Source organism: Cavia porcellus, unplaced genomic scaffold (assembly GCF_034190915.1).
Source record: "Cavia porcellus strain 051 isolate PalLab524CR breed Dunkin Hartley unplaced genomic scaffold, mCavPor4.1 scaffold_12, whole genome shotgun sequence".
Taxonomy (NCBI): domain Eukaryota; kingdom Metazoa; phylum Chordata; class Mammalia; order Rodentia; family Caviidae; genus Cavia; species Cavia porcellus.
The window spans coordinates 18,909,521-18,935,371 of record NW_026947495.1 but is presented as its reverse complement, the minus strand read 5'-3'; the positions used below and the strand labels follow the sequence as shown (position 1 = coordinate 18,935,371).

Below are 25,851 nucleotides of genomic sequence, written 5' to 3'. Positions count from 1 at the left end.
CACATGACTGTCACTCTCATGGGCATATCATTCACTCATTAGCCTTCTGTTTACTGAAACAAAACAAAGCAAACCTCAGATGGCCAAGTTCTGGTGTCCAGTGGGCTACATCTGTTCCCTGCACCATTTGCTAAGTGAGTGGAGAGTGTGATTTATATTTTGATGAATACCCCTCTGTGTTTATTTCTTAGTGGTTGCTCAATTAATATTTGCAGGACAAAAGAATTTTTTATTCAGAGTCTATACAAATATAAGTACCTTAAAAAGTGCAATATTATTGAAGGGATAAAAGTTGAGTGGACATAGACAGTAAGCACTCCTCACATTTCCTCACAGGACAACAGGGTGTTATCCAAGCCAGTGTTTACATTTTTTTATTCCATCAACAGCTAGTAGAGATGAAACAGTAGCAGAGAGAGAAAACATTCAGGAATTTGAAATTAATACACCTGTACCTCTCTACTGTTGCCTTCAGAACCATTTCATGTCTGTAGTTGATACATGGCATTTAAATAAAAAATCAGTGACATACGAAAATGGCCAGGAGTGATCAGGAAGCCTTTGCTTTCATCCTGGACAGCAGAACCTCATTCTTTCGACCCTCCTAGAGGAGAAACAGGGAGGGTGTTAAAAAGAAGTAGTAATGACATTAGTCATTAATAGTAATGACATTATCAGGGCCAGATGGTCTTCTTTTTGCCCAAGTCCCATAGGAGACACCTGACCAACTAAATTATACTCCTAGCATGGTAAAACCAACTGAATCATATGCCAGCATGATGCAACTTCCCAATACCTATTGACCTATATCCAAAACGAAAACAGGTTATGATGCTGCTCAATATCCAGGCTGTCAGACTAAAGAAATGAGAAGATTAGGCACTGTTATTCCAAAGGGCTTTGAAATTTTCTAAAATCTTCAATGTGTCAGAAGCAGAAAAACAGACATCTACCCACCAGTCTTGGTGAGAAATCAGAAGGGGCCTTGAGACATGACCCTAAGGGAGTAAGTTAGGTAGTCTTAGTGTATAGGAAAAAACAAGCAAACAAAACTCCATACACTTACACTCTAACAGTGAAAGCTAGGACTATACTCAACTTTAAGGGAGAAAAGGTTTATTTTGGCTCACAGTTTGTAGAAGTTTCAGTATGTAGTTGGCTGACCCATGGCAAGATGGCCTGGCAGAAAGGTATTGCAGAGGAGAAACAGTTCATGGTGGGCAGAAGATAGCAAACCAACAAAGTAGTGAAGAAGCAAGTCCAAGAGATCTTAGGTTCTCTCTTGCCGTTTTATACTCTAGGTTTAGACTACTAGGTTTAGGTTTATACTCTAGGTTTAGACTTTAGGTTAGGCTACTAGGTTTAGACTGGATGCCAAACCAAATAGTGGATTCTTTTACTCATTACACACCCTAAATCTCAGCACCACACACTCTAGATCCAGCCACCACTGGAAAAGTTCCACCTATTATTGCATGAGGTTTTGTGAGTATCTAACCACAAGCCACATCACCTTTGTGTTGTTTGGTCTTTCCTTCTTTGAAAGTCTTGCTACGCACTTTCTAACCCTTTGTTTCCACTGTCCTTTTAGCTTAACACTTTCACTTGCTAGGAAGCCTCCAACTCCCAACTGCATCACCAGGATTCAGATGTGGCAGTAATCAAGCCTCTGGAGGTCAGACTTTCCTGGAGACCTATTTGCTACAGGAGAAAAGTTTCCTTTCACCCCCAAACCTTCTGCATTGAAGACACCGAAGTCGTTTCCATCTCCCTGGGCTAAGCTCCCAGCACTCCAGAAGCTCTTTACTCTTCAACCTACTGTTGAAGCAGCACAGCTGCAACAAGCGTGTACCCTAGCTTCCTTAAGACAAGTGCTGGTTCACCCCAGAATTTAGAATCTCTTCTACTTGGAAAGGTGGGAAAAGCTGGGCTCCTAGGTTGAGAGGAGGCGTGGATTTTTATGTCAGAAAGTCAGAACCAACATGCTCTGATATCTTTCAAGCACTTTTTAAGAGGGAGAGGTGGTTAATGTTTTTTGGGATTGAGAAAAGAAATAAGGTGATATTGGAGTCTATCTGTTATATTACAAAAGTAAAGAAAGTTTTAAGGTGAATTTTTGAGATTTTCTTTGGGGGGCACTCAGTTTTAAAAAAATGAGTGAAATGAGGAAGAGATGGAATAAAACAAGTAGTTATACCACTGTATTGTTTTAAGTTGCTACTTTTGTGTATTTTTGGAGATTTTTTGTAATAAAAATATAGAACACTAAGTAAGGTTTCAACTGTCATTCTACCTCATGGTTTAAATGAGGCAAAAACAACTCAGCAGCATTAAAATACTTCTGCCATAAAAGTCCCCCACCATGAATAATTTATATCAAACTATACTGAGATTGTGTTTGTTTGCATTTTTTCAGTAAAAATATCCTAGACTGTCACCTGCCATGTGTGAGCACTGATTAAATTTCATGAAATCTCCCTAAAACTTTTTTGTAGACTATAGAATGATATTGTTTGTTTTCTTCAAAGTAAATACAAAAAGGGCCCCGAACGTACTTCTTTCTAGAACAGGAAAAGGAAAAATGTCTCATCACCTCTCTTTCCTGCTGAGACCACTATGGCCATGCTCTTTCCTGCTGAGATCATCAGCCACCATGCACCACCAGATACAGTACTTAGCAGTGAGCACAGCTCATTCAACATTATGTCTCCAAAGGTAGCACCGTAAAAACACAGTCTGCACTCGCCAGTCCCATTCGAGAACTTAAATCTTAGTTTTATGATCTTTTGGGAAGCTGGTTTAGTGACACAATCGGTACAGTACAGTGATTCAGGTGATTTCAGAGCACAGTGTGTATTGTTCCCCAGCAGATTTGTAGTTAATAAACTCTCCTAGAATGGGCAAGTTAACATCATTTTTAGAGAAAATCCAAAGCTTCTAATTAAAAAGTTGTTAATATCAGAGGTGGCTAGGACTCAGGATAAGGGCATGACACAGTGTCTACACAGTTTTCATGAGGCATCAGTGGTGTTCAATTAATGTGGATTAATCCAAACCCAGTAAACCCAACTGTGGAAGCAGCAAAAGGCTTCCATGATCTAGATGACAATATTGTGCTTCCCATGAAGAATTACTGTCCATTACAAGTGTTAGAGGGCCAAGATGAAAATTCAGAACACAGAAAGAGAGAGCCAAACAAGCAAGGGAGAGGCAGGTAAAGAGTAAAGAGCAGAGAAGATTCTGAGAGAAGATACCACGCGGGATGAGAGCCTGACTTTTTAACTCTACCACAAAAGAGATCTTAACCTGGAATTCAGTCTGTGAAACAGAGTACAGCAGAATGATTCTGGCTCAAAGTATGGTAGAAATTGTGAACAGCCAGAAAACCCCATTGTCAATGCCTCCTCATCACTTACAGTGGCTCCAGATTATCTCAGGGGAGGTAGTGGGAGGAAATTTAAGATTTTGGAATGCTGAGAAGTGGTTGTTAATTTAAAATTTTTGCCAAGCAAAATGGTTAAAAAAAAAAAAAAGACTACTAATACTTGTTTTTAAAGAGAAAGGCAAGTTTTAAAACACACACATGCATACACACAAGCAAGAGAGCAAGTTACCTGGTTAAAAGTAAAACACAGTTAAATAAAATGTGTACAAACATTATATAATAACACACCCACCCCCTGTTTTGCATTGAAAAGAACTTAGGCATGGGCAAGCATCTCTTTTTGAGGACTTAGTCTCTGAGGTGATAATAGCTGGGCCCTGAAGGGGAACCATGAAGCTCAATAACTTAGAAGGAACATTTTCTTTCAGGGTCACCTAAGCCTTTAGCCCAGAGAGCCTGCAGTGCGAGCATTTTGTTCTTGTTTGCTCCAACTCTGAGAGCTTGTATTTACTCTCTACTGCTTGCCTTCTGCTTCCACACTGTCAAAAGAGCAGTGCTGCTGGCATGTCTAAGCAACATTTGAAATGTAACGCTTCTCTCTCAGCCTTTTCTTCTTTTGAGTTATTTGGGTTACAGGGAAGAAAGCACTACAGAGGAGAGCAGCATGTCCTATTTGTGCCCTGCGAGCTTCCTCGCTGGTTCTACAAAGACTTCAGCTCAAACCACTCTGCCAGTCAGTCCTCCGCCAGGAAGGCCCTGGCTGCCTCACAGTTAACCTCTTGCTGTCCCACATGCACTTGCTTTTCTATGCCTGAGCTCTGTTCGTCTACAGAGTCCTTCCCTGATCGTGCTGTCTGAATTGGTTCACTCACGTGGCAATCTGAGAAATTATTTAGTATGTCTTTCCTACTAGAGTTTGTTTTTATTCTTTAGCTTCTTATCTTTCTCTCCCACTGCAATGTAAGCTCCTTGTGGAGACAACAACTAGTCTGTTTTACAACTTGGGTTATTCCCAAGAGTACAGCAGGAGCTATGAGAATATTTAAAAGGATGTATGATTTTGAAATGCCTGAGGTTGTGATTTCCAAAAGTTAAAAATCACACACAAAAAACACACAGGACAAGTTGAAAGGGGAAAGACTGGAAGAGAAGACAGAAAGTCTTGAACAAAACTACTGTCACAGAAGATTACATTTCTTATTCCTTAGATCAAGCACCAGGATAAAACCTATCTCTAATTCCCCTGTATTTTCAGCAGCCTCTGACCTCACCAAAGCCTGATGGATTTAGTTCAGGAAGATGCAAGGAGTTCCTGGCTAGTGAGACTCTGCCTGTCTGTAATCTGCCTGTCTCTTTCTTTCTCTTTTTGTGGAAAATCTAATAAAAAAGCTACCATTTTTCTTCCTGGAAAAATGAAGACACTCCATAACCAAATGAAGGGAGTAAAAATAATGGACAAACAGAATTCAGTTGGATGCTGGATGTATTTTCTCTCTCCCATCTGACCCACAGAACCACCATGGAGGCAGTTGGGCTTGCAAAGACTGACCAGTGCTGAAAGGTATGGCTGCACAGTGTAAACGGTAGGGTTCATTCTCAACCCTGCCATATGTTACAATTCTCTCTTCCTACTCAGATTCCCCAGATCCATTCCTATCCTGAAATTAGCAGGAGAGAAGATTTATTCTCTATGTAAACCCACAGGAAATACTCTTGATGTGGGGTAATGAAGCCATTGTACTTGTTAGTTAACAGGCTTTATAAATGTTAGGAAAAAGAAAATAAAGATGTGAGGTATCTTACAACGTATGACAACAGTGACACCTCGATTTATGAACATAATCTGTTTTACTATTTTGAGGAAGATGGCCATGGTTGTGTTCATTACTCAACGTGGAGTTTGTGAACAAAAGGAAGACTCTGCATAATGTCTGCAAACAGAAGTGTTCATGAACTGGGGTACTGCTGCAGATCCTACATATGGATCCGAGAACAACTGTCAATGCCTAGGTGCTACACTGTCTTGGCAGATCACACCACCAACTTGCTATTCTCACCACAGACAAGAAAACGAGACCAAAATAAAAATAAAAACAAACAAACAAAATCCCTGCTGTAGCTCTGAAAGGCTCATGTGGAGGTGAACATAAATCTCATTTTCACCTTTCTGTGCCCTGGCAAACCTTACACTTACCTCTTTAAACTCTTTCACAGTTTTAAAGTATAGTCTCTGCTTTTCCAGCAGTTCCAAGTACTGGTCGTTCAACTGGTCTCTTCTCATTTTATTTTCTTGCTTCTTTTTCTCCATCTGTTCAAAACATTTTAGGAAACGGTGGGTGATAAAAAGCCATTCTGAGAAAGGTGCCAGCAGCACACAAATAGCAACCATTAACACTTTCATGGATTCCCTTCCAGTACTTTGCTTCTGCAAATGTTTGCAGTTAGCTAAATTATTTGTATATGACAGAGATTCTATAATTCATTCAGGAAAACTTTATTAACTGAACATTAATGCATGACAACTGTTTTTTGTTACTATAAACAGCTTCACAATGTACAGAAATTGAAATAGTGATTCTCAACTGGTGCCTCTTTGCCCTCAGAGGGCATCTGACAATGTCTAGAGGAAGTTTTGATTGTTCTAACTGTGAGAAGCTGCTTCTGGTATCACTGGTTGGGGCAAAGATGCAAAACATCCTACAATGCTGAGAATCACCCCACCACAAAGAACCTCTGGCCCAAAGTACCTCTTGTGTTGAGGCTGAGAAATTGTAATTTATATAGCTGTATGTTATATAATAAAATTGTGTATCATCTAGTCCGATGTTGCAAACTCTTTATAATTTTTAAAACTGTATAGTGTTCCTGATCATTGCTTATTCATCTTTCTACTGATAGAAAACAAAGGTTTTTCCAGGGTTCTGATCTCATAAACAGAATCTTAGCCTTTGATTTAAAGAGGCTCTTGTAAGGTACCCAAAAGCTTACTCACTCAATAAACACTGGTTGAAAACCTATGGAATACCTAAAGGTAGCAGCGAATAAGGCAGTCCTGCCCTCACAGTGTACATTTAGAGACTGACATTAAACCAGCATCTAACAGACACAGATTAAAATTCTCAGGCACTATCAGTTCTCTGAAGACGAACAAGCATGGGGTGGGCACACAGCTTCTTCAAACTGCATGGAAGGCAAGGTTCTCTAAGGAGTGACACTGCTACAGTGCAAGCAAAGGTTGTGTGCTGTATCTTCTGAAGACAGACTCAGATATCAGCCAGTCAAAAAGAGAGCACAGGAAAAGTTACGGTGCAGACCTGGTGCTTGCTGAATGAATCGTGACACCTCCTCTGGCTTCACTCATCAAAGGGAATTTATAATTGGTAAGAACAAATTTCAGATCAACTGGCTATACCTTAGTAGTTATCTTCACTATGTGTACCCAGGGCCTCTGTCGACCTCAAAGGTGAACTGTAACCTGGCATCCCTAAGACCTACCCCAACACTGTTCAAGGGGTCCAGCTCACATATGCACTTATGGTCCAATTCAGACTGTGAATCAGCTCCTGAGCCAGGATCTGTGCTTTCCTTTTTCAACAGGTCTGAATATGGACATCAAACAGCAAAAGGACCCTGCTGCACCCTATGCTAGGATTCCAGTGTGGTAACCTTCCTTTACCGAGGTCTCCCCAAGTAGGCAGTTCCCTCTGGGTATACCAATGGTGCCCTCCCATACTCAGGGTCAGAGGCTGTCCCTGTATCACTAGTACCAGCCAGTCACAACTCCCCCTTCTGTACTCCCCTGGACCCCAGTTCCCCCAGTCATCAGACCTTTCACTGAGGTAGGGTCTCACAGCCAGATCCTTCCCTCTTTCTAAACACAACAGGTGGTAGCCCAGGCCTCTCCTTTCTTCTCAGGGCTTTAGCAAAATTCTGTCTACGATGAACTATGTTCTAGTGATGTAAAAAATGCACTTGAATTATGAATCTATCCAGGACTTACTATGGGATAGTACAGCAATGGGATAGTAGACTATGAGCATAAGGCCAGAAGCTAAGGTTCAATTTACAGCTGTTTTTTCTGTAGATTGTGGGTAGACTATTTCAATTTCTGAGTGACAGGTCACCCTTAGCTGTAAAATCAGCATTTTATCATCTAAATCACAGGGTTTGCTATGAGGAATATGTTAAGTGGATGATACGTAATTTGGTTCTTAGCTGCTATTCAACCAAGGCAACTTTTCTTAACATTTAATGTACTAGACAGCATTAAGAGTTTCCCTTTTTCAGATCAGATCTCTCATTCTGCATCTCTGAATGTTTTCATATTCCCTTATTTAATTCTCCTTGACCTTTTAAACCATTCCTACTCCTCACTCATCACCTCAGGAACTCCAGAGATCCAGAGATTGTATTTCCTCTGAGTAAGGGACAAAGACCTACTGATATGATTCCCTCTTTGCTCAAAAGTCCACAGAAAGAATATAAACACCTATTCTATCATCTGTACCCAACAGTAGCTTTCATCCTGTGACAGCCTGATCCACCAATTTCGGGGAATCTATCTTTGGGAAGGATACAGACTTTACCTGTCACATGGAGGAGAACAAAACCCATTACGGCACCATTATAGGGAAGGTTATGTTTTCCTTTCTTCTTTCTTTTAAACAAACATGACATCTACTCCAATGAGTGCTGTAGCTCAAAGGAGACCAGCTGATTCCAACCAATATTCAAACCCTATATGGAACCTTATTTTAGTACTGCTTATAAAATTCCTGCTGTTCTTTCACAGGACCAAGGGAGGGTCCCTCAGGAGAAGCAGTAGCAAGGTAGAAACTGTCCACCACAGAGATTTGGGCTGTCATTGGATTTTAGGCAGTCAGGTTCCACTTACCTCATACCCAAGATCACCAAGAAAGGACTCCATTTACTCTATCCTGCCTAACATGTTACTCGTATGTGCTGACTCAAGTTTCCTGCCATTTTTGTGGCTGAATAGTGGCAGTAATAATTCTTCTATTGGTATTTTTTTTTTCTTCTCACATTATTTCATTGAGGAGATTAATGGAAACACTAATGAGATTTTTCTAAAATGAAAGGAATATGGGGCACTTTTTACCCTTAACTCATTTTACCATTAACTCATAAAAAATGTTTTTAGAATGACAAGACCTAGAGGCAACTCTTTCTTTCAAGTGTTTACAAACTGAAGTCACTAAAGCACTCTGCCTGAAGACCATGAGAAGAAACACTTTAAGTCTCCATAGGATTTTACTATTGAATCTAATGAGCATTATAGTCTGTTATGTTTTTTACATAGGACCGAAAGCAAGAGGTATCTGGAAGTACTCATTAGGATTTATCTGAAAACATGGTAGGAAACTACACCTGTGTGTATGCTGTCAGTTTAAGCTGTCAGTAAGCCCACATTCCTATTGATAAAGTGGGCCCATATTAGGTTCCACAAAGGCAGGGCACTCTAAGCTGCCCCCAGACTGTGGCTCTCTGCAAAGCTCTGTTGGTTCCTATACCCTTGGAAAGTGCCTCTCCATTTCCTTCTGACTTTTGAGGTTCATTTCATCTCACTCTAGCAGAAGTCAGTGATTATTTCCCTTTTTTATATGAAAGATCTTGAAAACCAAAATGCTCTAGATCCCAAGACTGCTAAGGAATGAAGTGGTAGTGACAGAATGCCAAAAAGCTGAGATCTGGTGAAATGGCTAGCTAAGAGAAGAAGCCTGCTAGGGAAAGATGGTCTTTGCATCTGTAATATGGGGCAGCAATATTCACTGAGGAGGCTCAGAAGGATAAATGAGCTACTAACAAAAGCAGCCTTTGAAATTCGCAGTGCAGGAAGCCCTGAGCAGGTCTTGTCCCTGCAAAGTCAGCTGCCCAATACAATAAAGGAGTATTGCAGGATGGAGTACTTACTCTGCACCACCTTACTGACCCCCACAGAACTGCTGCAATACAGAAAAGCAGCTGCTGACCTTCATCCTACTTTGCTTAATTCCTTCTACGATCTGTTCCATCTGGCGTAAAAACTGGTCCCGGGCAGCAGAAGAGGCCATGGCTCTGAAAAAACAGCAGGGCTACAGTCAGTACACAAGAGAAGGGGAGACATGGAAGGAAGCAGCCCCATACCCACATGTGGCCTAAGACTTGGGGCCTTTGCAAAGAACAGGAGCCCCTCAAGCCCAGGGAATTTAGGGTTCTCAAGCTCTGAGGAGGCATGAGAATCAGCCTGGTCTACTACCTATTAATCTTTTATTTCCTACTTTTTTTTTTTTTTTTTTTTTACAACTTTCTTAACCAATATGTGTTTTCTTTAAAGTAAAATTAGACTACAAATAACATCAATTATTTACCTTAAGTTGTGGCACATACTGCATAAAACTTAAAATCTATTTAGTTTTTAAAAATCTGAGAACTGGGAGACACTGCTCAGGATTTATAAAAATGTTCTTAGTGTTCGTAAAACCAGGGTTTGAATGCCTGGGTTCTATTGCTAGAAGCAGCAACTAACAGTAGATTACCTAATGTGCCAGTATATTTCTTCCTCCCCTCCAGCTCTACAGAGTGGGGACAAAGTACACATAGGATCTGAGAATTCTTCCAAAGGGCTAGTAGACAGAACAGAACTCTTCACAAAGACCCTCACACTGCTGGCTCTCTCAATTGTCAGGAAAGGGAAAAATAAAGCACCAGTTTTAGAAATGTCACAGGACTGGAAAGTGCTAACTGAATCCAAATCTTATCAGGGACCTATGGTGGTTAGGATTTTGTTTTTAATTAGAAAAGACGCTCAAAATCTAGAACTTGTAATTCATGAAGTGCTCAGTTTTACTGTGTCCCTGCTCACCTGTCGAGGGCCAGAAGTTTGTGCTAGAAAGAAAACCTGGTATCCAGGGAGCCAGCCCTGGGCCGCTGGGATGGTGGCGGCTACAGTCCGTCAGGGATATGCTCGAAGGCTCTTATGATCTGGGAACAGATGGGCCTTCCATCCAATTTTTGAAGGAAAATAATTCATATCTGAACACAGTACTTTAGAAATGTACATTAACTTAAAAATGAAATCTTCTCCAAGGTTTAAGACTTTTAAAATTATACAGGTTTTATTACCTAAATTTTAAAGCTCAAGAACAAAGTGTATTAATCAGAATTTAGATAAAATGGATATATAGAAAAATTAGACAGGCAAAGTCAGATTATTTGAAAGGTAACCTTTGCAACTGAGTTCTTTTTTGGTGTTTTTAAAATTTACTCTAATCATTATATTTGTGCAGGAACTGAAGCAATGTAAGTCTAGCTATATCTGCCCTCAGCAAAAAGGGAGAAAGTGTCTGAATTACATGCCTGGCATTACACCTTGGATCCACCTTTCTTTGCCACACTATGGTAATGCAAGGTGGGTGAATGCAAAGAGTAGCGTGACTAGAGTGTGTACAAAAGGATGGGAAGTACTTACTGTGAGAAGTTCTCATGAATTGAATTGAGTAAACTAATCTGGAGAAATAAAAAACAAAAAAGGGAAACTCTAAGTAAAAGGCTGAAAGATCCTCACACTATCTGAGCCATAGAAAGCCTGGCTCCTCTGCAGATACTGTTTGCAAAAGGAGCATACAGCTTATTTACGCAGATTAAAATAACATGAAAGAAAGAACAGAGGAACATGTTCTTAGTCTCATAATTTTCCTTATGGAATCCGCATCTACTCATGGGAGACTTCTTTTCCTATTATGCATTACCACAGGATATAGGAGGGCCCTAAATGCCAGCTGAACAAATGCTAAGTTAATACCAGGACTCTCTGGAAAGTCCTTACAATAGCCAGTTTCAACTGTCCAACACTATACTTTGTTTTCAGGGCCACTGGCACAGGAAGAGTTAGTTGCTATAGAGACTAAAAACACAGTACCTAATCTATTCCTCTCCTCAGAGGAATCTCCCTGATGTGCCCAGCTGCAGGTTAGTTCTGAGAGCCTCTGAATGAATCCGTCTTTCATGGCCCATTTTTATGGGCCTTCCTCAGCTCCCCAGAGAAAGCCTCATTGATGCACTCCAGTGATACATCCCAGGAAGGTTCTGGGTCTAGACTCCAGAAATCTGAGTCATCTCCTGGCAGTGTATCTATTCAACAATTCCATATGTCTACAATGTGGAAATAATATTCTTGCCGTTAGTACTCCAAAGAGACATTTTAAAGCTAAACTATCACAGGCATAAATGCATCGAGAATAAAATACACATCTCAAATGCCAAGTTCTGTGTAAATACAGTTTGGAATTTAAAACTCGGTTCTGGTTCCCTATCTCTGGCCAATACTACAACTCTTAAAGAATATAACAACTGTAATCACTGCTGGTGAATGAAGGGCAATGGGTTCAAGGCTCCTGAGAAGGAGCTGGCCCATCCCTAAGTTATTATAGGAGGCAGAGGCAGCCTCAAGATGTGGGGTGGGGAGGAATTAATATGTACAAGACTCTACCACACACAAGGATCTTGTACTTCCTCATTCTATCTTGATCATAATCACCCTCTCTTCATCAGTGTGTGCAATGTGACCCTCATTTTAGAGGCAAGGAAAATGAGGCCAAACTGAAGCTCAAATACAGCTCCAAAGGCTGTGCTCTCTTCACTACATAGTATAGCTATAAAGACTGCCCCAACGGCTTTTTCATTAAACACAGCTGCCTATCCTGCTCTTACCATATGTGTCTGGTGCTGGGGAGCCCTGAATCATGAGTGGATTTAAACTGAGTGGGAGAGTCAGAGTAAGATGGAGAAGGTACCAGTGCCCATGTCAACTCTTTGCCTCTGCTCTGAATTTCATTCCTTTTCTTTCATGTGTTTGCCTGCCACTGATGATTAAACAACCACTTTTTCTTCACCTGTGCTACAAAAGACCACTCACCTATGCCCATTTCAATCAGCAGGTCCCACCCTTCTTTTAAGTCTAATTTCCCCAGCGCCAGAGCTCATGGTGTACTTCTTTTCATGATGGCATTTCTCACAGGCCACCTTCCAGCCTTACTTCACCCCAGAAAATGGACTCCCAAAGAGTCTGAACTTTTTGGTGAAGAATCTTTGGCATACAAAAGGCACTCTTTATCTACTTATACTGAATGCATCCATTCAAGCATCAGTCCATTTGAAGTTCCTGGAGTCAACTGCTCCTCTCATTATTTCCTTTTCATAAGAGTTCTTACCTCTTTTTCCAAATAAATCTTTTTGTCATCCAGAGTATTATATAAAGTGAAGAACTGCTTGGTTTCTTTGTGGACTGCTGAAACTATAAATGGAAAGAAATCAGCACATGAGTACTAACAGTTAACAAACTGACCTCGACACTCTTTCACCAATGAGGCACAATGCCAGATTCAGGTCTACTTGGGCTGAGAAACCTCACAGTATACCAAAGCAATCACCTTGTAAACTTTTAAAGGCTCAGGACCAATTAAAAGGAATGCAAGCAGGTGATAGCACTGCACAGCCAAAATCTTAAACCACTGCCATAAATGAATCAGTAACCATTCCCCCATGTGGCTCAAGAACTGGGTTTAGTTTAAGGATATTTCACAATAGTAATAAAAATTGATATGATATTTGCTTGAAAATGGCTTTGGTGTAAACATGTCTCTAACAAATGACTTTAATGTGTGGAATTCACTCTGAAATATATGGATGCAAGGTATTGCCACTGTTAACAGGTTTCAAGCAGGAAAAGAAATATTAATGGGCAAGATTTTGGTTAAGGCAAAAAACTATTTTCTAGTCAACACTGATACCCCATCTCTACCCATCTGAATCATGTCTGAAGACTGGCTGAAAGTTCAAGCTGCTCACTGCAGTGAGACGTGAGGAAGCAGCAGAACCTAACTCCAGGAAGGTGAGTGCTCAAGTCTGAACCAGCAAGGGTGCCTGTGAAGCCAAAACTAGCAATTCTGAGGGCCATTCTGAGTGTAATGAGATGTGGTCACTGATCCAGGATAAGGGGAGACTGGTCCTGGATTACTGGGTGAATATAATGTTTTTAAGGTAAAGATCACAGTAGCAAGAATGTCTGTAAGTAAGGAGCTGTCAGGGAGAACCCATGCTCCACGTAAAGTAGAAACACAAGAGTGGGAGCTCATTGGGAAGGCCACATGGGTGACCAGAATAAGGACTAGCTCAGCTTCACCAGCAGTGATAGCACCACAGTGCTGTTCCTGGCATTTCAATGTGGCCTGACAATGAAACAAATCCTTTTCTGGGATAGCATTTGTGGTCTGTACTCTGGCCCATCCTCCACCATGATAAAGTGAGCCATGGCCCCAGGCTTCCTATCTCTCCCAGCCTTGAGTTTGTGTGGTCAATGCACCTACTCTGGCGGTAGAGTTCAATGAATCTCTTCTGATACTGTATTAGCTCCGCTCGGCTGGGCACTTCATCAATCTTGCGGTGCAAAATCGCTATTTCTCGATTTCTTCGAGCCTAAAGGCAAAAGAGACAGGAAGACAACCTACTTGGTAAAAGACTTTAAATCCTCTGTGGAACTAAAATATTGTCCAACCACAACTGAGCTCAATCACATGCCCTAGAATGAAGAAAGAAAATTATGTCTTTGGTTCCAGTGCCCCACCTGAAATTTTGATGGACTTTATTTCTACCATATGAGATGAAGAGTGCTGTGCTGCGAGCTGAACCATAGAAAGTGTCAGGGTAACAACAGACCAGAAAGGAAAGATTCTGAATGGAATAGACTTCCATTCAGAGAGGCCACCAGGTCCCAGAAGCTTCCTCTAAATGCCTGGTGTGGGCTACCAAAAAAGGAATGCTCTACACAACTATTCACTTTTTGTACTGTATTTATGGTCTTTGTTTCCCTGTCTATTTATCTAACCTAATCTTACCCTCTCTACTGGTTACTCACTGACATTTAAATATGTTCAAGTCCTTTACTTTTTCAAAAACCTTCTTCCTTAAATATCACTTTTGGCCTCCAGTGTTTGTTTTTTCCTTTCATAACAACCTCACTGACAGCCACATTAGCACAGAGCTTTTTCTGCCCCCTCCATACACCCTCCAACCCACTGCAGCTGGGCTTATCCCCATTGGCCACTGAACTACTCCTGAAAGTCAGTGTAGACCTTCTCAGCCACATATCTGAAGAATGGTTCTTGCTTCTAGCTCTTCCGACTCCCAGCAGCACTTCCCATCCTTGTCACTGAGCCCTCCTCAGCTTCTGGGAGCTGCTCTCATTTTCCACCTGCCACAGTTTGGTCTTATACACATTAGCAAACTCCTCTTTTTTCTCCTCCTCAAGGTCTGGGGCTCCATCTACATTTTCACAAGCTTCAGATATTAGCTACATAGGGTGGACACTCAAATCTCCAGCCTAAACAATACTGTAAGTTGGACCCAACAACTAGTCACTTCTTGGGTATTTCTTCCTGGCTGGCTCCCCTAGATACATCTCATTAACATTTCTATTCATTTTTCCATTCCTGTTTCTCTTTATCCGTTTTCTCAATGAGTAGCACAAGTATCTACCATTGTGTAAGAACCTGCCACATCATCCATGACTCCACTTTTTCCCATCCAGCTGGGAAGTTCCATCACACATAGATCCTCACTCTCCCCACAATGTATTTCATGCATGCCCTGCCCACCGCCTGACTCGGGCATTCAATAAGCAACTGATTTTATTGCAGCTTTCTTCTAGTTGGATAGAAGCTGCATTTACTGATTCAGGGAAAGTACTTACCCTATTTGAGTCAACTTTTTCATACAAAAAACAAACCTACAATTTACTTTCCACCAGGGTAAAGTTCAATTCAAATCAGTGATGGTAAAAGTAACATAGCAATGTGAGATGCTTTTAACATCTTAAATCATGGAGTGACACTCCAGATAGAAAGGAGACTAGTAAACAGCAGTCTCGTTGCACCTTCTTGCTTGTGAACCAGGACATTCACACCTAGTTAAGATGTATTTGTATATTGTTTGTTCTTGCTTTTACTCACCTGTAATAAACGGATCTTGTAAAGTTTCTCTTTCTCCATATTATATCGCCTATCTAGGTCTTCCTAAAAGTTGAAAAAAGGCCATGAGTATCTGGGAATGGAAAACTTTATTTATTCATCGAATCTCTGAAAGATGACTACCATCATATCTTCCCCATATTGAGACCTCAAATTTCTTTTGTCAAATTACCAAGTTCAAGGTCTATTTTCACATAAAATTCCATATACTTCTTCTATAGTATGTTGTAACAATTCTTCTTTAGTCACCAATCTTGGCTGAATTTAATGTTAAGTGAAATAACTTCCCTATCTATGTACCCATCCTTCATACAAAAAATAAAAAATAAAAAATAAAAAGACTGTGATGATGACATTGCAGTTAGAATTTATTGTTCTATATCTCTGAAGATGATGTTTTTATTGCAGTATAACAGCCACTAGCCCCGCATGGCTATTTATATTTACATGAACTAAAATTTTTTCAGACTTCAGTTTTTCAGTTATAACAGACACATTTCAAGTGCTTGATAACCACATATAGCTATACTATACTATACATATACTATATTAGTGCAAACACAGAACATTTCCATCACTACACAAAGTTCTACTGGAGAGTACCTATATGGAGATGAGACATTACCTCTGCACTGACTGATATAGTCACGGCTGGAAGCTTTGCTGCTTCAGGGAAAGTTACAAAAGGGATCAGAGGTGCCCTTGTCCCCAGCATGTGTACATCTACACACATGCAGGAACACACACACACACACACACACACACAGTATCTTTCACAGGGCTCAGTTGTAGGCAACCTCCAAGAGATTTCACAGTTAGGAATCCAGAGGCCTGTTCTCCTAGCAGGTTATGAAGGGGCACCATGAATATGACAATGCTTTAGAGCTTTCCTGCCTTTCCTTTACTCATCCTCTTTCTTTCCTTTTACTCCTGGAGGATTACTATAGACAGACCAGCATAGGTCTCCCCTTCTCAGCTATGAATACAAAACACTCACACTCTGGATTGGAAGAAAATTCACCAGAATGGTGAGCATTAGGGCCACTCTTGGTGAGGCCCTATCTCCACTTGGGGAGCCAGGTCTGCAGACAGATATAGTGCCTCTAAAAGCCCAGCAGATAAGGAGGTGCTTGAGGAGACTACTAAAGTAGGCACGAGAAACTGTTGAGAGAATGGGAAGCTGGCTGCCACTTGCTCTTGAGTATAACATTGAGGCAGGTACTTACATTGTGAGTCATCACAGAGGTCAGCACACCATCTGGCCCTCCTTCATTGGCGAGAGTCTAAAAGGATGGAAGCATAATAAATACTTTTCCTGATAAAAGCAAGTAGGATGGAGGCTATTGTAGGAAGGCTGTGGGAGGCGGGAAGAACAGTGGAGCTAACTCAGCAGGTCAAAAGAGAAAACAGAAATCAAAAAAGCCCATATATTGAGCTCTAGGTTTTAAATTGTTCTTCAGTGTCTGCCAGTTAAACCCTAACAAGCTAACTGTAGCTCTTTCTGAATATAAGTACCTCTGTAACAAGATGTACCAAGATAAGGTAATCCTGAAAGTCTGGGATCTGATGATTCATGTCTGAAATGTTCAAAGTTCGAGAAGGGACTGTAAAGACAGACTGTGTGGTGACGGGGCAAGATACCACTGAGATAGTGGCTGTGCTGGTCAACAGGCCACAGAAACGTGAAGTTACATGACCAGGCTGAAATGAGGCCTGGATCTCTCCAGTTTGTGGTAGGGTCCTGCACAGCTCAGAGCAGTCAGTGGAGAGTGCCAGGCCCAGCATGGGACTTCCAAGCCACTGGAGAAGTCTCTTCTTCCCTTTAGAGCTTCAAGGTCCCCTTGAATTCTTACATTCTACTAAGCACAAGGACTCTTCAGTTATAAGCTATGAATAAAGTATGAGAACTACAACCAAAGGGATCCTATCATCTTCTTTAACAGAAGAAACAGCGCATTTTCCCATCTCTATTTTTTTGTGAGTGAGGCACATCCCACACAGCCATGGATGAGGGTTAAATGAGCAAACTGAACAAAAATTTAATGAACAAGGAGAATGGGAACAGCTCAGACTGACACCTCTTGATAGAGGAAGAGGTCAGAGTTGTACAATTTGGTTTCTGGTGCCTGTGCTTGCTCCTTCTACATTTCCTGATGCCTTTTACTTCCAAAGGAAAGAAGACAGACAGACACAAGCCTAAGAAAATCAGGGGAGGAAAGCAGTTGAGAAATATGTTTACAAGCTCAGGTTAAGTGAAAGGGAGGCCCTTTTTGACATTAGAATTTCTAGACCCATATAGGCCCTAACAGCAGCTGCTGGCCTAAAAGACTAATTCAAGCCTTTACCTTCTCATCTGGTGCTCTCTCAGCTTTCAGGTTTTCAATTTCCTGCTGTAGCCGTGTCATCTCCTCCTTGAGAAGCAATATGAACTTTTATAAAAACCAGGCAAAGTAGTAACTGGATGAAATTATCTAAACGTTACTGATCCAGAAGTCTTATTTTCATTTCATGAAGGAGTTTGTTACAAGTAACAAACCAATTAGGAATAAGCTTTCTTTGATCCCAATTTTCAGTCTGAGACAGTTCTTTTCAGGAGGAAAAGGCAGCTGTCTCTTAAGTGCCTTTCTTTCTAAAAGACTGTTGACTTGTGCAGTAATCACTCAGACATGAAATGAGTGAGAAGCCTAGAGCCTAGTTTCAATTAGGCTCATCTGCTGCCTCTCCCTATCTCTGTCTCACCCAACTGTCTACCTTGCCCTAAGACACAGCTTCCAGATGGCTACTGTAGGACTGGCCGTTTCTCCCTTGAGTGCACTCAACCTGCTGAGTCTTATTTGTTGCCTCCTGCAGCAGTCACTTGTGCACAGGTCACCCACACCACTAAAATGCAAGCTTCCAGATGGCAGCTGCTTGGGCTTACACGTGAAGCATCCAGGAATCCTAGGTTTTTAGTATAACCCTGACTTTGCATGACAGTATTATCTTCACAAAAGCCAACAAAATACGGTGCATTTTAAAAAATTTTTAAAGATTTTTCTTTATAAGACATTTGTAAAACTAGTTACAACCCTCTCCATTTTGGGGCCTGACACACAGGTACTATCTGACTCTCTCTGGTGTCCTTACATGATTGGAACAGAATGGTGTGACACATCTGCTTTTTATACTGTATTGAACAGGAAGGACGTCCCAACAGCTCATGGGAGGTAACCAAGAGCTTTACTGAAAGTCCTTGGTTTGTCTGCCAACACCATACCACACTTACACGGCAATGTGCTTTAAATTCCTGTTCCTGACTTTTCAGATTTTCATTCATGGCTACAAGCGCTCTCAAATTTTGCAGAATACTGAAGAGAGAGAAAAAAAAAAGATAGATAGTAGGTCATTATGATTTTATAAATCACAGCTAAAACCAGAGCCCAGCTAGAAAGGACTCTGTTTTTAATTTCCTTTGTCTCCCCCATGAATGCCTAATAAAAGGTTTTCTGCAAATGGTAAAGACTGCTATTTAACTGATCTTATTATTCACTTACATACCCGAGATCATCAGGCAGATCCAAACAAACATTACAGACTCCAGAGTTAAAATGTTAATTGTAGAAATATCAATGAGTTTCAATAGTATTGGCTATATTTAGTGATACTAAAGAATCTGCTATATGCAGAGTATAGATAGTATCAAAAACCATTTTTAATATCCATTCTGAAAGGGAAACAAGTTGCTTAAGGTTATAAAAAAGCACTAATTCAAAAGTAAAAATGTCAAGTATCTGACAGCACTTTGCTCCAAATCGTGAAAGGTTTCCAGTTAAGAAGCCAAGTGATCTGTGGATACTTTTTGGTAATATCATCTATCAAGCCAGAAATGTTCATTCTGTGCTGAAACCTTTTATGATTTCACAATTTCACTCAAGTGAGTGACACGAGATTTTATCAGCCAAACCATCCAAAGACTAGGGGAAAAAAAGGTTAAATGTTAAGTACATCTTCTCTTCTAACTATAATTAATCTTACCTCAGGAGTGATGGAACAAACCAAACAAAAACAACAACAGAACTATAGCAGCTTGCTCTTGGCAAAAAGGACTGCATCTTTTCTGCCAAGCAGACATGGCTAAAATGTGTGCTGTTAAAAATCTGGCAAAGGATGACTGCAGACAGAACTGGGTTAGAGACAGGAGACTTTTCCCCATATGTCTTTTTGCATCATAAAGATATTACTGTTTTTAAAAACAACACCATCAACAACAGAAGCTGAAAGGGAAATTGGGAGAAAAGTGGTTAACTTAGTGCAGTTCAAAGACAGTTCAGCAAGCACATGAGTATAGACACCCCTCTCTGGCTATGTGCAATTAACTGACCTACATGCACCAGAAACCATGATTCCTGGCTGATATGTCATGCACAAACAAATTAAGTCCTCAAATATTGGCAGAATTACTTTCTTCAAAGGGAAAACAAATGTATGATGAAATCTCTTACCTTGGATCTGCTTTGGATTCTATCTTCTCAAGGGCTGCTTGCTCTTTATCCAGTTTCTCACTATGATTCTTCAACTGCAATAAAGAATGGAGGAGATTCAGCAATAGATAGGAAGGTACATTTGCTTGTCTTCCTCCCAACTCAGACCCAAACTCATCTTTCAATAGCTGGTTAAGTCCCCTGGATTTGGCTGTACACTAAGAAAACTGACAAACCAGAGAAATGGAATAGGGGTGGAAAGGCAGAGTTAGAAGGTCAAAATCACACACTTCTAGTCAATTTGTCTTCGTGATGGCTTCAAATCACAGCAGCAAATGTATGAAAAACCAAATGGAATGGACAGAGCAGGTACATTTGGTAGTACAGAGGTAAGAAAAAGAGTTGCTGTAAGATAGAGAACTGGGTTTCAATCTCAGAGTATTACTGAATAGCAGAGCCAAAGCCTCCTAGCCCCTTGAGTAATTTCACCTTCTTTTTCTGAGGCAGATAAAGTGAAAACTTTAAAGAAACTCAAAATTTAATGCATAAAGTGTGCAGTAACAGCACACAACAGAATATGATACTACAATTTTTTAAAAAGTAAAGTAGCTCTTTGATCTCTAATATCTACTGTTAGGTGAAGAAAATAAGGTATAAAACCATAAGCATGACAAGGAATGCAAACAGCAAACTTAATTTGTTGTACAATTTTGAAAAGATGATGTTCGTGTTTGAGAAAGATGGTCACAACTGTGTTTGTCACTCGATGCAGAATTGGCAAACAAAACTTTTCCAAATAATTCTGTTTAGAACCGAACTGTTTGCAAACAAAAAGGTTCATGAGTCAAGGTACCACTGTATACATAATTGCTTGAATGGACACAGTTCTAAAGACTCAAAAGCAACTGGTTCTACAGATTACCTCTGCAGAGGATAAATGGATGGTGGGTTAAGAGTTTTAATGCTTGCTGAATTTTAAATTGTGTGAATGTGCATTTTTAAAAAGAAAATTAGGAAAAAGTTCTAGTTTTAACTAAAGAGGGCAGATCAAGAACAAGTTGCAGCAGCTCCTTCTTGCTTCAAGTGCTCAAACAACGCACTCACTGTTTTGCAAGACTGCAGAAATTAATCTCATGGGACAAGAATAGAGAGTTTGTGGATAGAAGGAGACTGAGGAGGATGGCTGTGGAGACTTACAGAAAGAGAAAGGACTTGCTTTCATAGTTAGAGATCTGTGTTAGCAACAGCCTTGTGGGAGAAAGCCATGAAGCCTGATTCTCTTAAATACAAGGACAGGTGCCCGAGTCTCAGAGGCAGGGCAGAGCTTCAGATAGTTAAGCAAAATTAGGAGAAATGGCCTGACCTTGAATATCGCTGACCCAACCCAACAGATGTTACCATCTGGGGTATCATGTTACTGGATTCAGCATAATTGTTGGTAAATACTACGATGTCAGTATGAACTTATTAAAGAATGTCAACCCTACACAAAGTAGGCTGAGTTGAATGGATGGATACAGCATCCAGAGTGATGGTAGCAAGAAATTTGAACATTTATGAGCTCATAATCAAGAATCCTGAACATGAGAAGAAAAAAAAAATCATTAAAAAGGTGTATCAGTTCAACAAATGAATTTTGACTTGAAGAAACAGGTAGTAAGAAAAACATCAGATATAGTAAGTGCCACAAGATACATAAGAGAATACCAAGCACACTACAAAGAATCAGTTTCACACACAGGAAACTGATGTACTGGTGAGGTCAGCAAGTGGACAAGCTAGACACTGACAGCCCTGCTGCCAACATGGTCTAGCATGGAAGGAAGCCACACAGCCTCCCACATGGGTCACATACTGCTGGCACCCACCTACTACTGCCTTCCATGCCTTGGTGTTACTTTTCATAAATTTATTAAAAATATTAACTCTTTTCTGTTCTCAGTACTATTCGGTTATCCTGCAAAGGGAATTTTTGCTGAAGAGGTAAAATCTGGGAATCCTGGCATTAAAGAGCTCATTTGCCCACGTCTGCCTTGAACAGATAAGTTAGACTTGTGTCCAAAGGGAAGGGTCATTATTTATTCACAGGTTGCTCAAGCTTCTTCCTAAATTGTTCAGCACTAGGTTTGCACAGCTTTGCATTTTTGCACATGGAAATTAGTTTATCCTACCAGATTATAAGCCCTCTCGCAGGGTGTTGATTCCAGATAACCTGCACTGAAATCCTGTCAAGGGCATTAGCCTTAGATTCCCTACTGATAGAACAGCAACGAGAACTGCATATTGTGACGGCTGTTGTAAAGGTTTAATCAATGAATACAACACTGGGTTAGAGCACATCCAGCACACGGTAATGTTGCTGTTATTATTTGATGACTGGAAGACTTCCCTTTATTAGTGATTTAAATCACTTCTTCCACAGTTCTAAGACACGTAAAAAGCTCAACAAATCCTTTTTTAGTGTTTAGTACAAAAAGCACGTTGCCACCACTGAGGACTTCTATCTTAAGGCACAGAAAATGTCCTAAATATTGGTGTCAAGATATTTTACATTTAATCTCTTCCACATTATTACCTGAAGATTGATCCAGGACTTGGAAAATCCCATGTCAAGGACTCTACCATTAAAAGTAAAAAAGCAGTAAAGATTCTACCCCCCAAAAAACTTGCTGTCTAATCCATAAGGAATACAATCACAGAACAATGTAAAGAAAACCAATCCATCTAAAAGCAACACAGTCATTTTGGGAGAAAATGAAAAAACCCTTATTTTAACAGCCTATGTTAAGGCCAGTCCTTTTTGTCTGTGAGACAAGGCCTGTTACGTAGTTAAGGCTAGACTTGACCTTACTGTGTAGCCCAGTTGGCCTCAAACTTGTGGAGTTCCTCTGCTTCAGGCTTTATAAATTCTAGGAATACAGGTATGCACTACCACGCTCAGCTGTGTTCTACCCTTTTCCAATATTCGGACAGTTACTGAAAATGTCAGTGCTGGTCAGAACTGAAAAGCTTTGTCAGGTTTACAGCAAGGCGGTAAATAGTTACTATATATTGCCACAGAAGTAAGAATTTTAAATAAGCAAATTTCACGTGAAACTTTATAAAAGCAGAGGATGGGTTGGTTTTAGAGATGTCTTTCAAGATCCCAGCTTCCAAATCATCTAACAGTACAAGATAGAGACCTTCCAGGATATAGCCACCGATCCAGTTCCAAAACCACCAGAACTTTTCAAATCCAGATAGGGACAATTTTCTGTGGAAATTCAAAGGACAGGAATATCTAAATATTCCTCCCAACAGAGATGGCATCAGAGGCATCTGTTCCTCGCCTGGTTTCCTAGGCAATCAGAAGTGGGAGGAGAACCATGCTGTGATGCTGATGTGAGATAACACATTTGCGACCTGAATGGCAAACTGTGTGGCATGGTTCAAATGTACCCGCCAACCCTCTTCTCCCTTCTGTGATCACCACTCCCATTCCATCTAGGAGACAGCTGCTAATTCTGAAAAGAAATTCTATCACTCTGAGATTCTCTCATCTTTGACAAGAAACCCTCATGTGCTTAAGAAATGCAGTATGGGGAAGTATTAGACGACCAGTGCTTAAGGAGCAGGGGCCATGCATTTTGTGAGACCCTGAAGAGTCTTCTCTTTGCCCCCTGTCTATTGGGTTGGTCTTTCCCAAAGAGCCTCTAAAACCCACAGTGTCCTCTCTTACCAACACCACTGAAGATTTAGAACATAGGAGCAAGGATAAACTAATGGCAGGAGTCACACATCACAGTGTAACTGTTCTATGTCGAGACAGACCAGGACTCTTGAAGACAGAGCTGGGTCTCCTCCACAAAGGATGATAAAATTCAGCATTCCATTAGCAGTGCTGGTTAGAAATAATTCTTACCAGAGGCCACAGAAGAGGGAGGATCTGCTCACCTCTGTTAGTGTTTTCTTTGTTTCATTATATCTGGCTTGGAGGTTGGTATGGTTTGCTTGCAGCTGTAAATAAAAGATAAAGACATTAGCTCTTATTTGATCCTTAGAAAAATTCAGGTGTGGACAGTATTCCCATTTCACAGATGAGAAAATGGAAGCTCAAAAAGATTTAAATCAAGCAAATATTGTAATTTTAGAAGAGTTGTCAATAACACATTAAAACATAATTTACCTCTTATTTAAGCAGCACCAACTGTATGTCAGGCCATTTACAAGGATTCTATACAAATCCTGTCACTGAATCATTACATTCAATAAGAAAAGACATTGTTCTTATTTTAGAGTAAATAAATAAAGACAAAAGTGTTAAGTTACTGGACTACAGTCTCACAGCTGACAACTGATAAAAGCAAAGTTCAAATTCAAATCTACCTGACCTTCCTGTGGCTGTAATCAATTTCATTAACCAACTTGCCTGTTCAGAGTACAAACTGTATCCCAAAATTCGAGATTCTAGTATAGAGTATGTATGACTTGTTGGCAAACAATGCCAAATGTGAGAAAGGCTTTGGAACTTCAGCACTCAGAAATAAAATTAATTTCCTTTACTGTTCCAAGTATACAACTGTAATCTTATATCTCTAAAATGTCAATCTTTTCTGTTTCCTCATCCCATTGCTCATGTTACACGGCTGGGGACTGATTACATGTTGGCCTTGTCTTTTCTTTTCTAACCCTCTCTTCTCCCCTCCTTTCCTCTCCCCTCCCCTCCTTTCCTCTCCCCTCCCCTCATCTCCTCTCCTCTCCTTTTCTCTCTGTCTCTGTCTGTCTCTCTGGTTCTAAGGAATGAACCTGAGGCTTTCACACTCAGTGATATCTCCAGCCCATTTTTTCACTCTGAGACAGGGTCTTGCTGCTTACTCAACTTTAATATAAACGCTAACCACAGGAAGAGTAACCATTGTCCTTTACTGAGACACTATTTGAAAGGCAGTATGCCTAAAAAATATCAGATTCTTAGTAAACAAGGTTATAAACCAACTGCAAATCTGACCCAAAAGTCAGGAGGATGCCTCCCACCCACCCAAATGGATTGAATCTGTGCCAGAACTGCCATTTAGAATGAAGCTCAACAATGCTTCTCAAATTCAGATGGGGCAGAATAAACACCCACTTGTGCTGAGATGCTCTGGCCCTGGCACCTGCACACTTGGAACTCCCCTCTCTCAAGGGATAAAGACACTGTGATCAAGAAGCCTCACTCTTCTCTCCCTGCTCATTTTGATTCTGTGATGAGTTCCTTTTGAACCAACCATTCCCATGTTATTATCACTGGCCACGATCAGGAGGAGGATGATATCTCTGAGCTAAGAACTCATTACGATGCTTAAATAAACTATTGAACAAAAACCAAATCACAGTTGATCTATGCATCTATCTTTGCTTATGACGCAGAGCCTCTGGATAAAACGAACCTATTGTTTACATAGTTGAGATACAATAAATTCTAACAGAAAAAATTCAAACAAAGAAAGGATTGGGCAAAATCACTTAATATGTTAATATCTTTTGAATATGTGAGAATTGCAAGAATGAAAAATTCACAAGCTCAAAATGCCAACTGGTATTCATTTCTGAAAAACCAATTGTTGAAGCAACTTCCTATGAACTGTTCTACAGAAAATCATATTAATTCCTATAATCTTCTGCTACATGTAATTGTTTAATTAAATATTGTTGCCCATGTAACTGAAGCATATAATGACTTTTTTATCATGCAATGACTGATCCTGAGTCAAACTCTCCAGTTTTCTCTACTTTCCAAGGCAAACCTAAGAAGATTTTTCAGAACAATCTCATCTATTATCTAGTATTACAGAATGTCATCTCCAGCAGCTCTCTTAAAAACAATCGTTTCTTCCACTTCTCCTGTCATCAACTGCTCATGTGAACTGTTGCATTAATCTCCTTACAGCTGGTGCTCTCTAAAACCCTTCTTTCTCACCCAATCCAATTAATTCATGTTCACATAGCAAATAGAATGGTCTTT

General features: G+C 40.4%; 1 protein-coding gene across 2 annotated transcripts in view; it reads right to left on the bottom strand.

Moving 5' to 3' along the window:
- Nucleotides 1–208: 208 nt before the first annotated feature.
- Nucleotides 209–25,851, bottom strand: part of Ccdc93 (coiled-coil domain containing 93) — a 78,775-nt gene continuing 53,132 nt past the window's right edge. For both annotated transcript variants that reach the window (XM_013142499.3, XM_013142500.3), the window contains 12 exons: nt 23,802–23,864; nt 19,890–19,963; nt 18,674–18,755; nt 17,754–17,819; nt 16,635–16,691; nt 15,391–15,453; nt 13,750–13,858; nt 12,595–12,677; nt 10,854–10,891; nt 9,376–9,460; nt 5,580–5,693; nt 209–604 (listed from right to left, as the gene is read on the bottom strand). In XM_013142499.3, coding sequence (XP_012997953.2) covers nt 551–604; nt 5,580–5,693; nt 9,376–9,460; nt 10,854–10,891; nt 12,595–12,677; nt 13,750–13,858; nt 15,391–15,453; nt 16,635–16,691; nt 17,754–17,819; nt 18,674–18,755; nt 19,890–19,963; nt 23,802–23,864 — 888 coding nt within the window. In that variant the 3' untranslated portion in view covers nt 209–550. The remainder of the gene's footprint in view (nt 605–5,579; nt 5,694–9,375; nt 9,461–10,853; nt 10,892–12,594; nt 12,678–13,749; nt 13,859–15,390; nt 15,454–16,634; nt 16,692–17,753; nt 17,820–18,673; nt 18,756–19,889; nt 19,964–23,801; nt 23,865–25,851) is intronic.